At 47.1% G+C, this 13,628-nt stretch overlaps 1 protein-coding gene across 2 annotated transcripts in view; it reads left to right on the top strand.

The window, feature by feature from the left end:
* The window catches only part of WDR26 (WD repeat domain 26), a 36,560-nt gene that overhangs the window by 10,642 nt on the left and 12,290 nt on the right, over positions 1–13,628 (top strand). For both annotated transcript variants that reach the window (XM_043567956.1, XM_043567955.1), the window contains exons 5-8: positions 1,487–1,584; positions 2,932–3,088; positions 7,916–8,054; positions 12,463–12,603. In XM_043567956.1, coding sequence (XP_043423891.1) covers positions 1,487–1,584; positions 2,932–3,088; positions 7,916–8,054; positions 12,463–12,603 — 535 coding nt within the window. The remainder of the gene's footprint in view (positions 1–1,486; positions 1,585–2,931; positions 3,089–7,915; positions 8,055–12,462; positions 12,604–13,628) is intronic.

The raw sequence follows: 13,628 nt of genomic DNA, 5'->3' as shown, positions 1-13,628 counted from the left end.
ATAATGTGTATTTTCTTTTAATTTTTTTATTTTAGAGAGCAAGTCGGGGAGGGGCAGAGAGAGACTCCCGAGGGGGCTCCACACTGTCAGCGCAGAGGCCGATGCAAGGCTCGAACTCAGGAACCGTCAGATCATGACCTGAGTCAAAATCAAGTCGGACACTTAACCGACTGAGCCTCCCAGCAAAGTAAACAATTTTTCCATAAAATTACCGATGATAAATTTTACTCCCAAAGATTTATTTTAGAAACCAACATTTTTATGATATCTGGCTTTTTTTTTATAGGGTATTTTGAGTCAAACTCCTCATGCTATTAAAGTAGCTAAGACACTGTATGCTACATGGCAAGAGAGCGAGGAGGTCTGCTCCTGAGGATGAAGGGCCTAAGTTACTGGCTGCTAAGTACAGTTCGGAAGGAGAGGGGGCGGCACTCCTGTTAACTGGGAGGTCTCGGGGGTTTCTCTCATCATTCAGGAAGCTCTGCGTCCATACCAAGCAGTGGACTGAGTACTTCAAGTACTCCCTCTTATTTAATCCTTACTTCCCTATTTAGTGCCCTTTTTCCAAGTGAGAGGAACAGGTCTGAGAGCATCGTCCCAGAGTAAAAGCAGGAGCAGGGTCCTTCGCTAGGTCTGGTCACTGTGTCCGAACCATGCCTTCGCTTCCCTGACTTTCAAAGCCCGTGCTCTTGAGAGGAGCCAGAGGCAGGTCAGGGTCCCACTTCCGCGGGGCCCTCCTGTGTTCTCCAGAATCCGTGACTTGAGCGTTCACACCTCCTTTGGCACTCACGGCGAGCCAGGAAACGGTTCCCAGGTTTCCCGCTTTGGGGGATCACGATACCTTTCACGGGATGACACAAGGGTGATTATCCAGTCGTTCCGTCTCTTGAGTGACGTCTGTGATCAGCTCTTGAAAGTGTGTTGTGGTTGAATTAACATCGTGTAAACCGAAGGGGTCTTTTGGAGTTTTGTTCTACAACTGAGGAGCAGCTGAGTTAGTGTAGTGTTTAAGAGCAACGTTTGCAGCTAAAAATGCCTGGGTTCACATCCCCTTCGTTTTTGCCTCTTACCTAAGCCAGCTCCTGAAGCTTTTCTGTGCCTTCCGTGCTTCGTCTGTACAAAGAACGCTAGCGCTTGCTTCATGCGGACTGCGGCGGGATCGCGGTGGGCGTTAAATCAAGTAGTGCGTGGAGCGCCTGGAGCAGAGCCGGGCGCACGGGGAGAGCTGCCCGTGTGCCCTGGTGGATTGTAATAATCTGCTAGTGGATGACACCATCGTAACAGTTACTGCACATGCTGCTGTCGTACTGGATTACGTTGTAGTAATTCTGCCCAGGTGCCAAGTTGTATTAGTGAATTGGGTCCACTGAAGAGATTTCTTCTTGATGAGTTTTTCTTAGTGAAAATATAATCAGTATTTTCCAATTATGTTTAATCCGAAGCAAAGGGTTTGGTACTCACTGCTTTCTCTCTGTCGCATTTTTAGCTACCTGATGTGCAGCCATGCGGAAGACCTCCGGGCAAAAGCAGAATGGGAGGGCAAAGGAACGGCTTCCCGATCCAAACTGTTGGACAAACTTCAGAGTAAGAAGAGTCTTCATTTTTGGTTTCTGTGTTTTCGCTTATGTTAGAAATAGATACTGAGAATTGATTAGGTAGCCTCGTGTCTAGACATACTCTTAGTGAGCAGTGAGCGGTAATGTAGGGAAGAAGGGAAAATCCATCACGAAGCCCTTTAAACCAGAGGTTTCCAGACGGGGGCCTGGAGTCTGGGAGGTAGCTCACATCCTCAGGAGCCGAGGGGGGCGTGGGGGGCGGGTCCCAGAGCAGCTCTCCTCGCGCCTGTGTTGCGCAGTCACGTTCCCGTTAAGATTTTCTTTGTGGGGGAAGTGCTGTGGTTCGAGAAAAAGGACATAAACCAGACCTTTAAATAACTGTTTTTCCTTTTTAAAGACTTTATTGTACTTTTTTTTTTTTTAAGTAAGTTCTACACCCAGCGTAGGGCTTGAACTCACGACCCCAAGATCAGGGGTCACGCGCTCCACCGGCTAAGCCAGGCAGGAGCCACCAAACTACAAGTGTTTCAAATATTTTGTTGATTTCAATAGGAAGGCCCATATTTAATTGTTTTCCTCAATGTCATAGGTAGCTTCCAAATTAGCAAAAGGGTTTTATTTTTGCCCCAGTTGTATACATAAACGACATTTTTGCCCTCTTGGATTTTAAATCACTTTACTCTGTGTATTGCACGTTGAGGTGCAGGAGTAAACATCCTAGGAATCGGGAAACCGTGTGGTCCGGGAGGTGTGAGGCACGGAAGGATTGGAATAGATTGGTGTCTGCATCAAAACACCAGTCCCCCTCCGTCTCTAGATTTCTAGATTTCCCTGCACGTGCGGTGACACTTAGTTCCCTCGGGCGCATGGTCGTCTGTACATTTTCTTTCCATCACTGCCTTTTAGGGGGAGGGGGGCTGTTGGTGGTGGGTTTGTTTTTTGTTGTTGTTTTGCTTTTGCTTTTGTTTAGTTTTGGAAATTCTCATACAAGTGAAAGCCCTCCTGGGGCACCTGGCCGGCTCAGTCAGGGAGCATGTGACCTCGACCTCGGGATCAAGGGTTTGAGCCCTCCTTTGGGCGTGGAGCCTAACTTAATAAATGAATAAAGTTTTTAAAAATTGTTTAAAAAAAAAATACAAGTTAAAGCCTTCCCGTCTGTCCCGTTTTGCGGCAGCGCCCCCGTAGCCGCTGACCAATACTGATGAAGCCCACATTCTGTCGCACCGCCCGCCACTGCTCTGTTCAGGGGGCCTGAATTATCGGGTCAGGGCCAGTGCAGCAGAGAGCGAGCAAATGTCTTCGATAAAAGGTCATACTGCCTTGGTGTTTTAACATTTACTTTTATTTCTCGTTTTAAAAATATCTTCTCCTGAAGCCTACTTACCGCCATCGGTGATGCTTCCCCCTCGGCGTTTACAGACTCTCCTGCGGCAGGCGGTGGAGCTACAAAGGGATCGGTGCCTATATCACAATACCAAACTTGATAATAACCTAGATTCTGTGTCTCTGCTCATAGATCATGTTTGCAGTAGGTAAGAGAACAACTTCTTATGTTCTGAAGTAGGCTAACATCTTACAGACTCAGTACGAACTTTGTTAAAATGTTTTCTTTTTTGGAGTTTTGTCCTGTCGCGGTGAAACCATTTGTCTCTGGTACCGCGTTCATGTTCGCGAGTGGAGCTGGGATTACCGAGGCTGACGTTTCCAGAGACACGTGCAGGTGTCTATGTGGTGACCCTCAGCTGGAGAGCGTGCTTTCCTCCTCTTGTCTGTGGGCGGGTCGCTGATCTTCGGTGTCCGGCCCTCCCGGTGAGGGCTTGTGAGTGGTGTCGGGTGGGGAGGCCACTGACCCTAGTGTTGGCCATCCTTGGAGGCCAGGACTCTCTTTCTGGATGCTGTCGCTATTTTAACAGTGGCCCCAATTATTTCCTGCCCGTAAAGATCATGGAAATACTTTGTTCCTAATGGTAGGTCTGCCTTTTAGTAGAACCTGGCCCCTGAACTAAACATGGTTGGAGTAACAGGTGTTAACTTTCCGGTTTGGGTTTGTTGCTGTATCTGTCCAAATACGTAGTTTAACCTGTAGGGATTGAGCCTCCACTTTTGATATTAGGAGTATTTTGACTGAAACTGTCCCTACTATTTTAATGACGATCTCCAAATTAAAGCAGAGCTCGGGGCGCGTGGGTGGCTAGGTCAGTTAAGCGTCTGACTTCGGCTCAGGTCATGATCTCGCGGTTTGTGAGTTTGAGCCCTGCATCGGGCTCTGTGCTGACAGCTCAGAGCCTGGAGCCTGCTTCAGATTCTGTGTCTCCCCCTCTCTCTGCCCTTCCCATGCTCATGCTCTGTCTCTCTCTGTCTCTCGATAATAAATGTTAAAAAAAAAAAAAAAAAAAAAATTTTTTTTTTTAAAAAGCTGAGCTCTAATTTTTAAGACACTGAAGAACAGGGGCGTCTGGGGGCTCAGTTGTGTAAGGCATCCACCTCCTGATCTCAGCTCAGGTCATGATCTCCCGGTTCGTGGGTTTGAGCCCCGCATTGGGCTCTGTTGCTGACCATGCAGATCCTGCTTGGGACTCTCTCTCCCTCTCTGCCCCTCCCCCACTCGCACACGTGTATTCTCTCTTTCTCTCTCTCAGTAAATAAGGTGCTAAAGAACGAATCTGGAAATATTTCAGGCTTCAGGAGGGAGACGATCTGGGTCTGGTGAACCAAACACGAACAGCTGTGCTGTGCGTGCCCAGTTTGTTTTGCCAAAGGCCCCTGCAGAACCCCTGGTGTGGGCAGGTGGGGCCAGAGTGCGGATGGCGACGGGCTTTGGGTCCAGGAACCCGAACGTTGGTGCGCGTGGTCCAGGCATGCACAGAGCGCTTTGTGTGTGGCTCGGTGTTGCCTCCCCTCCCCAGATGCAGTAGAAACAGGAGGCTGACGGTTGGCCTTCACCTAGCGGATAATGACTTGGTGTGTGTCTTAAGCTTGCTGAAAGTGATGGATTAGAGTCCTTTTCTTTTTTCCTGTTTTACTGTTTAATGTTGTTCTTTAACTTCGAATTTCTAAATCTTTCAATTGAAAAGAGGTAGGAGATTACAGTTAAAAAGCGGCATGGTTTCATCCTTCGCAGCTCCTGTGGGGAATGTGAGACCAGTGTTAAAACTAAGGCAGTTGTGAAGCCAGGCCTTTCTAAGATTTAATTTCTTGCTGAATATTGCATGAATTTGTTGCTGGCAGAATGCTATTTGCGGTGGCCTTTATGGTTTAAGAGGTGTCGGTGGGTGAAGGGCTTGCCTTCCTGTGTGGAAACTCAAATCTATGAGCACGGGACCTGCGTTTTTCTTAATGTCTGTAGTAGGACCTGTGAAAGTAAATGATGGAAAATGTTTAGTCTGACTTTGTCTTGCCCTCAGATCGGGGATCAGGCTCTTAGAACCTGCGTAGAAAGCACTCCTGAAGTTTTACGTGGGAGTGAAAGTTCATGCTTTTCAGAACTCACCGTCGACTGGAAGGTCTCCCCTGTAGTCTTTTAAAATCAAAATAAAACTTTGACTCTGTGCTTCCACTACTTACCATTGTGCACGCCACACGCACACACACCTGCCTCAGAGTCTGCTGCTTAAGATAATTCCCTGCTGTGCAGTCACACTGTCTGTGTCCTTCGCTCTTCAGATTTCTGCAGCCAGCACAGCCCCGTAACTGTTGCAGATGTTGGTGACGAACAGTTTCTTTTTTAAACCCAATGACTGCTTTGCAGACTCTTTGGTTTCACTGCTGGCTGCCGCTCGTTACCTGTGCTTTATTAACTGTGTTCCAGACAGTTTCTTTTGTCATCCCGCCTTCCTCCTCTGGGTTCTAACGGTGCCCGGGTCCAGGCAAGGGCTGCAGAATTCATCTCCTAAGCCTTGGACCTTAATACAATTGTGCTTGTTGCTCGAGTATCTTAAATGCAGCACGTCCAAAGTGGACTTCCCTCTCCTCTTCCTGTCCCTGAAGAGTCTACTCTTCCTCTTAACTTCCCTGTCTCAGTGAAGGGCTCCCGTCTGCCCAGATTCTCCCAGCCAGAACGCTGGGAGTCAGCCTAGAGGGACATTTAGGGGTGCGTTTGAACGGCACCGGGGAGGGATGCGTCAGGCATAACGTTGGGATACACGTCTTTACGGTGAGCTGTTCCTTTGTTGCTGAACTAGGAGAGGAAAACCTGGATTTGATTTAATTCCTACTATTCCCCTCTCATCTAGAGGTCTTCAAATGAAATTTTGCTGTCTTTTATTACCTACTCTACTCCCTTGGGGAAATAAGATTAGCATTGGAACTAGAAAACTGTATTCTCATAAATTAAATCTTAGCATTGAAATCTAAATACCAGCTTTTCTTTCTTCTCTCTGGAGGACAGAGAATTGATTATGAATAAGTGAACGGGAACTTGTAGAAATCTTAATCAGCACTGAAGAGTTTTCTTTAGATCGTGTATTATTTGTATCTGTGACAGTGAATGCCTATTTTTGGTTAAATTGGTGGGGTTTTTCACCAGCATCCAGTGGAAGGATGTTTCCATAGATAACTTTGTAAGTATTGAGTTTTTAGTAAAAGATTATTATGAAATATTTATAGAAACTTAAAATGTGAAGATTCAGTTTGATTAAAATGCTATACTATTCACTTTTACTTGGGAAGGTGCTATTTTTAACACCGTCTTAAGTTTCTTTTTTAAATTTTTTGAGCATTTATTTATTTTTGAGAGACAGAGTGAGCAGGGTGGGGGCAGAGAGAGAGCGACACAGAATCCCAAGCAGGCTCCAGGCTCCGAGCTGTCAGCACAGAGCCCTATCTGGGGGTCGAACCCATGAACTGTGAGATTATGACCTGAGCTGAAGTTGTACGCTCAATACACTGAGCCACCCAGGTGCCCCAACGCCATCTTAAATTTTAAATTTACTTGAAAACTAAGTCCTCAACTTTCACTTGTGTACATCTAAAATTAGGCTGTTAATAAACTGAGGGCTGTTTTTCAGAAATTATTTAACGATAAAAATAATGACAATTTAAATACTACTATAATGACTGTCGGTAGTAGACTGGATGATTTGTGCCCTAAATTCTTACTATGAATTGGTCCTTTCTCAAGAACATTTTATTGCTCTGATTATAGATCTGTCATTTCACTGATCATGGGATCAATCTTACCCATTTGAATTATTGTGTATTTTATGCCTAAATATAAAGTGTTTCTCACTGAGTAAAAGACATCACTCTCAATTACTACCCATAAAGTGGGGCGGGGGGGGGGGGAAGCACTGTTGATATTGAAAGTACCTACTTGACTGGAATTTTATCCAACAGTGTCTTGAAAAATGCAACTTAAAAAATGATAATTGAAAGAAAACTGGTCTTGGAGAGTGAGCCATAGGTTTAAATCCTAATTCAGTTATCGGTCTGTGAGACTCGGTATTTGTCCTCTGAGCCTTACGAAGACGGAGATGTTTACTTGCCTTGCAAGCTGGTCTTGAGAATTAGCAGTACTATATATAAAGTACGCAACAGTGCAGGGCATCTAGAAAGTGCCTACTAAATGTCAGCTGGTATCGATTATGTTTTAGATGTAGAATAACAGTTTAATATTAAAGCAACTTATAGACAACCCGAAAGTTTAAAGCAGCCTGCCGATAGTCAAGTGCTACGGTAGGTGGTCCTTGTGTGCAGATAAAGAATGTTAACTTGGTTTTAAATCTAGATTACTCTTCAGGCTGGTGAATTGATAAAAATATATTTTTAGATTATAGATTCGTTGGGTAAAAAAATAGGGAAAACCATTTTTCCAGACAGACTTAGGCCATCAAGTGCCAGGGATGAACAGTACAGCACAGGTAACGCAGTCCGTGTATAACACACCTGTTGCGGTGATAACAATGGTTGAGGCACCGCCACACGCCTGAAAGACATTTACTATCATAATGTCAGGTGTACTCGAGTTAAGAAAAGTTTCTCCACTAATGTGTAACTTTTTTATAATCTTACAGAGACCGTTACAGGGCCGTACTGCCCCCAAAGCAGTCACTAATTTATATGTGACCACTTAAACGGAAAGAAACTAAAATTAAAACTCAAGTTCCTCAGCTATGCCAGCCGCATGTCACGTGGCGGGGAGCCCCAAGTGGCCAGGCTCCGCGACTGGTGGGCTGGGTCCAGAGCCTTGCCAGGTTAGCTCAGGAAGCTGTCCGAGGTGCTGCTATAAATCTCCAGATTTATAAGGACATCGATATCTCGTTTGTAAAGTTTCTGATCTCCACGCGGTTCTATCACTTTTTCGTTGTTCTTATTCTCCTCTGCTTTGAACGAAGAATTACTTGTGGACCTCTCTGTTTTAGGAGACAGTTCCCGTGTTACACTCAGCAGATCCTTACGGAGCATTGTAATGAAGTGTGGTTCTGTAAATTCTCGAACGATGGCACTAAACTAGCAACAGGATCAAAAGATACGACCGTTATCATATGGCACGTTGATCTGGTATGTACTTTGCTGCAGGGGGGTTTAGGTGACAAAAAGGTAATCAGTGATCGAATCGACTGATTGTCAGTGAAGTGTATACACGTAAATGAGTTCTAAGCATTCTCCTGCCGTTCTGGTCGCGTCTTCCCTCTTGCTGTGCTGTCTAGATGATGCGCGTACACCAACACTGCGTGCGCGTTACGTGCCGGCACTGAGTCCGTGCACGCGAGATCTGGCTTCATCCTCTGCCCACACCTGTTGCTTCCGTGTGAGGAAACTGAGGTGAAAGTTAAGTGCCCAGGCTCTCAGAGCTCGTAAGTGGCGGAGTTAGGCTCAGATCCAGGAAGGGTTTCACTCCAGACCCACTGCTCTCAATGCCCCCTGCCGGTTTGTGTGCTAATATTTGATTTCCGGATTGGTACGGCATCCACTGTGTCACAAGTTAGGAGAAGACTTGTTACCATTTTGCCTTCCGAATCTCTTTTTTTAATTTAATTATTTTTGAGAGAGAAAGCGCACAAGTCAGGGAGGGGCAGAGAGAGAGGGAGAGAGAATCCCAGGCAGGCTCTGCGCTGTCAGTGCAGTCTGACACGGGACTTGAACTCATAAATCGTGAGATCAGGACCTGAGCCGAAATCCAGAGTTGGATGCTTAACTGACGGGGCCACTGGGGTGCCTTTAGAAGGAACTATCTAAAAAAAAAAAGAATCAGGGGTGCCTGACTGGCTCATTCCGTAGCACGTGCAACTCTTGATCTCAGGGTTGTGAGTTCAAGCCCTGCGTTGGGCTTGGAGTTTATTACTTTAAAACAAAATCAAATTGGAGAACACACCTCGAGATTTGTTTACCTACTATGTGCTGTGAATGATGAAAGGTAAACAAGGCCTACCCTTTGCGATAAAGCAGGCGTTCTCGTTTTGTACCACGTACTACTCTGGAGGGACCCCCCCCCCCCCATAACATTTTTAAATGCATAAACCAGAACATATAGGGAGCCCAAGTATGCTGAAATAGAGTTGTCAAGATAGTATAGAAACAGATACAGTATAATAACATGGTGCTTTTTTATTAATGCATTAAACAACAAGTTCTAGCAAGAGAGCTAACAAGTATCAGATTTGAAGTAGTGATGGGTGTCAGTGTTTCAAGATACCTACAACAAGTAACGTGCTGTGAAAATATTTGAGATTTCTGTTAACCGTCACCTTATCCTTCCTAATACTCAGTATGTGAATGTCCCTCGTGTATCACCTGATGCCGCCTTGTTAATTGCCTTCATTCAAGATTGAAGGAAATACTGAATTTTGGCCTGCGGTTAGTGAAAATAAAGATACGCACTTGTCCCATTCAAGTTCAGAGACCCCCGTTTCCATTCCTGAATGACTCCTTGCAGACCACAGGTGAAGGAAGTTTCATGCAATATGTACAAAGGGTCACAAGAGCACAGGCCTGCCGCTCAGGTGAGCGCACCTAGTCTGACCTTGATGTGCACAACATCAAGGGAGACAGGAAGGGGCATTTTGGGGCGAGAGGGACCTTACCTTGCCCTCCCCCACCTTCAAATAAGAGAATAGGGTGAGTCAGGCAAAGAGTGGGAAATCAGATTAGGAAATAGCGTGGGGTCTAGTCTCGGCCTTTGAGTGCCATTCCAAGGAGTCGCATTTCAGCAGTTATTTGCAACATGTCTGGAAAGAAAGCATATCAGACTGTGCTTTATTATGTTTTCTTTTGGCAACGACGTGTAGCAGTTCCCACCGTTTGGCACCTATTTTCTGAGCATGTGCTGTATGCGAGGCCTTCTTGCCAGCTCATGGTCATACGGTGTGATTGTTCTATACCGGGTGCTACAGGGCCGCAAAGAAGAAACCCCCTTGGAGCTGGAGAGCAAGGGCAGAGTAAGACAAGTAAGTCTTCGGAGAAGAAGGAGTAAACGGTTACTTAGACAAGCTAGTTACTGCTGGCCCCCAGGTACAGGAGGACATGGCTGGCATCCGGGCAGTTCTGGGAAGAGGCTACGCTGCGGACTAGGAGACGAGGCTCATGATGTACGGAGCAGCCAGTCGAGGAGGATCTTGTACACTTCGCTGGGGACTTCGGGCCTTCATGCTGGTATCACCCAGGGTGCTGTTGCCAGGACAGGAGTTCCACGTGAAGGGCTTTTGTAGCCAGAGTAGCTTGGGACATGCAGAATTCATGCTTTTGTTCCAATTTGAAATGCAGTGGATTTTAGAGTTTAGCACGATGGTATTCTATGTCAAGTACTGTCTGAAAAACTTGTAAGAAAGTTGGTGATCTTCTTGAGTGTGTGTGTGTGTGTGTTTTAAGAGATAGAAAAAAGAATACGTAGGGACCTTTGAGGTTTGAGTTGGTGTGATTCCAGTGCCTAATTTCTTTTGACAGGTTTTCTTACCTTTGCCCCCCAAAAAACATTTTACTCATTTCCCCACCCAAAATCTAAAGCAGAGTTCAGTGGATTCCATGAACATGATATTTCCACTTGAAACAGGTTAGTATAGAGACGCCGTGCTCGCAATGACCTAGTATTAATATCCCCATTGATGTTTTGCGCTTTTTTTTTTTCAGGATGAATTAATGTGCATGAAACAATTCGTTTTTTAGTTACATACTTCTAAAGTAGTTTGTCATCAGTTTAGAAGTGAATCTTTGGGTAGATACGAAGGACCGCATGAATGAGAGTTTCTTGCTGGAAGACCCCGAGCCGGTCCAAAAGCCTAGACTTCCCTGTTAAATTATGCCGGAGACTCTCTGTTTTTGTGCAGATCCCCACGCCTGTCAGCCTTCTCCCAGAGAGGAATCACAGGCAGTTGTAGTGTTCCCTAGTTAGTTTTGTCGGACAACGGCGGTTTGGACAAGGCGATTGAATAAATGCTAGACTTAGGGTCCAGTGAAGAAACAAAGTACATTAGACACATCCATTTGTCAGTTACATTTCTGGAAAAATCTCCCAACCTATTTTTATCGGAGTAGTTTATCAGACCCATCCCTAACTACTTTTGGGTCCTCGCCGTTGGAATCCTGCAGGCTTGATACTGGTCTCTATCTTTGACCAAACCTAAAACTGAACTCCTTGCTTCCTGCCCCCGTTTCCTGTTCCCACAACAAAAATGTACAGGTCATCCCATTCTGTTGTGTGTGACCTCTTTCGGTCCAGACTTTTGTTTGGATGGCCTGTCTTAACTGTTAATGGCTGTGGTGTCAGCTCTCTATGAGTGTATGTTTCCTGTGTCCGTTCATTCAGATTCACCTTCCACGTCCTCCTCGAGCCAGATGTCACGTCCCATAGCCCCCATCCTAAGCCAGATGTCACGTCCCATAGCCCCCGGTTTAAAACTTGTCGGCGGCTCTCCTCTCACCCTTGGCCCGAAGTGCAGGTGCCCACTCTTCAGCCCTGTCACTCGCCACCTCCCCTCTCACGGCGCAGTCCCTTCCACACGGCTCACGCTAGGGCCCGGGCAGGGGCAGGCCTTGCACATTCACAGACTTTGCGTCCTTCCCTGTACCGTGGAGGCGAGGGGGGGTGGTAACCTTGGAGACTGATGAGGGTCACACGAGGCGCTGTTGCCAAACGGTGCTCGTCCTGCCCAGCCACAGCCAGAAGCTCAGAAGACCGTAGCCACTCTTCAGTTGTCACACAGAGAGGTGGCGGCTCCGCTCACGCGCGTGGACTCAGAGGGGACTTGTCCACGGTCGTGACGGCATTAGATATAGTAGCCAGAAACATGGAAACAGTCCCGTGTTGGTCAGCTGACAAGTGGGTGTACACGGGGTCTGACGTGTCCACAAATGGAGGATTTATCAGGGAGAAGGAACAGAATGCTGACCCCAGCTGCAACACAGATGGGCTCTGGAAGCACCACGCAGACGCACAGAGTGAAAGAGGCCGATCGCAGAGGACGCCATATTGGATGGCTCCAACTTGTACGGAACGTCCAGAATAGGCAGATCCAGAGAGACAGGAGTGGCTGCCAGGGGAGGCGGGTGGGGGCAGTAACGGCCAATGAGTACGGGGCTTCTTTGTGAGGCCACAGAATGTTCTAGATTCACTAGGTCCTATACTTTGAGAGGGTGGTACCTAAGTCGTGTCTCAAGAAAACAGTTTTCAAAAATGAAAACGTAGCTGTGACGACACCTGCTTTCTGTGTCCCCGAGAGCATCACCAGGTAACGGCCTGTGCCCTTATGTTGGCCTCTGGCACACGGGGCCCGGTGCGTGGTGGATGCTTACTGGATGTTGCCGTGTGGACGTGTCTTTATGAAGCAAGCTGTTTGGGGTTCGGCTGGGAGCTTGGTGAAATCTGTGAAAACTTCCTCGGAGTGAATTGCGTTCTCAGAGTATACCCTCGCAGCTCATTGAAGTAGGACATGGACTCTGGGGACTCTAACCGAGTGGCCTCTTTCCCCCTTAGGACACACACCTGCTAAAACTGCTTAAGACGTTAGAAGGACACGCGTACGGCGTTTCTTACATTGCGTGGAGTCCGGATGACAACTATCTCGTTGCGTGTGGCCCAGACGACTGCTCTGAACTCTGGCTCTGGAACGTACAGGTGAGCGCGTTCCGTCCCTGCTTCGGCCCTTAAGGAAAGCCGTTGCGCACGTCCACACACTCGAAGCTTGACTGTCCCGTAGAGCAGAGCCATTCGGCCCCCTTGGCAAAGAGAATCCGTCGGGTGGAGCCCAGGTGTCCGAATGTATAAAGCTAAATATCATGCTGAGCGTCCTGGAGTTTTGAAAAGAAAGAGGAATGAGTATTTTCAGGGATGGCGGACTTGACGCTGTTGACTGCGGGACTCTCCCCGCCCGCCCCAGAGGATGCCCTGCGGTTTCATAGTTTGATGTACGCGGAACTGCCACGTGACAGCCTCCCTGCGGGGCTAGACTTCTCACCTGGCGGCCACACCATTGTCCCCTGGCCTGTGTTTGGCGTTCTCATCTAATCTGGGAAACAAAGGAAGTTTCAGCTCTCAGTAGTAAGCGCTCTGTTACTGGCTCTAAATGAAAACTTGGCCTTTATCTAGGGTCCCATTTTTTAAAAATTAGCATTAAGTTCCCGCCATTAATTTTGTACTATGTTTGGGAAACCTTATAGTTACAATTTGAGGCTTGTTTTGGTTTTTTTAACTTCCTTCTGCAAGATGGCTGGTTCGATGCCGTTCTTTTCACTTTCCTGACGCGAGGCCAGAACGTGGTCCAGGCTGTGGTTTGAATGCAAAAATGCGAGTCGATGAGCTAGGCCTGGGAGTCCGGGGGCCTAGAAGTGAGTTGGTTTTTACTGAGAGAGTGGAGCTCAAACTCTGCAGAAGTGTGCACAGGGGGTACCCCTGAAGGTGACCGGCCACACTCTCGCTCTGCTGCTGCCCCAGGCGGTTCTGTCACTGCTCACTTGCTGTTCGTGTGTGAGACCCCGCTTTCTTAAGGAAAACGTTCAAAAGTGGAGGAATACAGCGGTGACCCGGGCCCAGCACCCTGGATTCGGCAGTTAGCATTCCGTACATTCTGTGTGGACACGTGTGTGCTCACGCATGAGGACGTGCATACACACTCACATAGACCTCCACATCCAAAACGTTTG

The sequence above is a fragment of the Prionailurus bengalensis genome, chromosome E4, assembly GCF_016509475.1.
Source record: "Prionailurus bengalensis isolate Pbe53 chromosome E4, Fcat_Pben_1.1_paternal_pri, whole genome shotgun sequence".
In the NCBI taxonomy this organism is placed as follows: domain Eukaryota; kingdom Metazoa; phylum Chordata; class Mammalia; order Carnivora; family Felidae; genus Prionailurus; species Prionailurus bengalensis.
The sequence above is the reverse complement of the archived record's forward strand: the minus strand, read 5'-3'. Positions and strand labels throughout refer to the sequence as shown.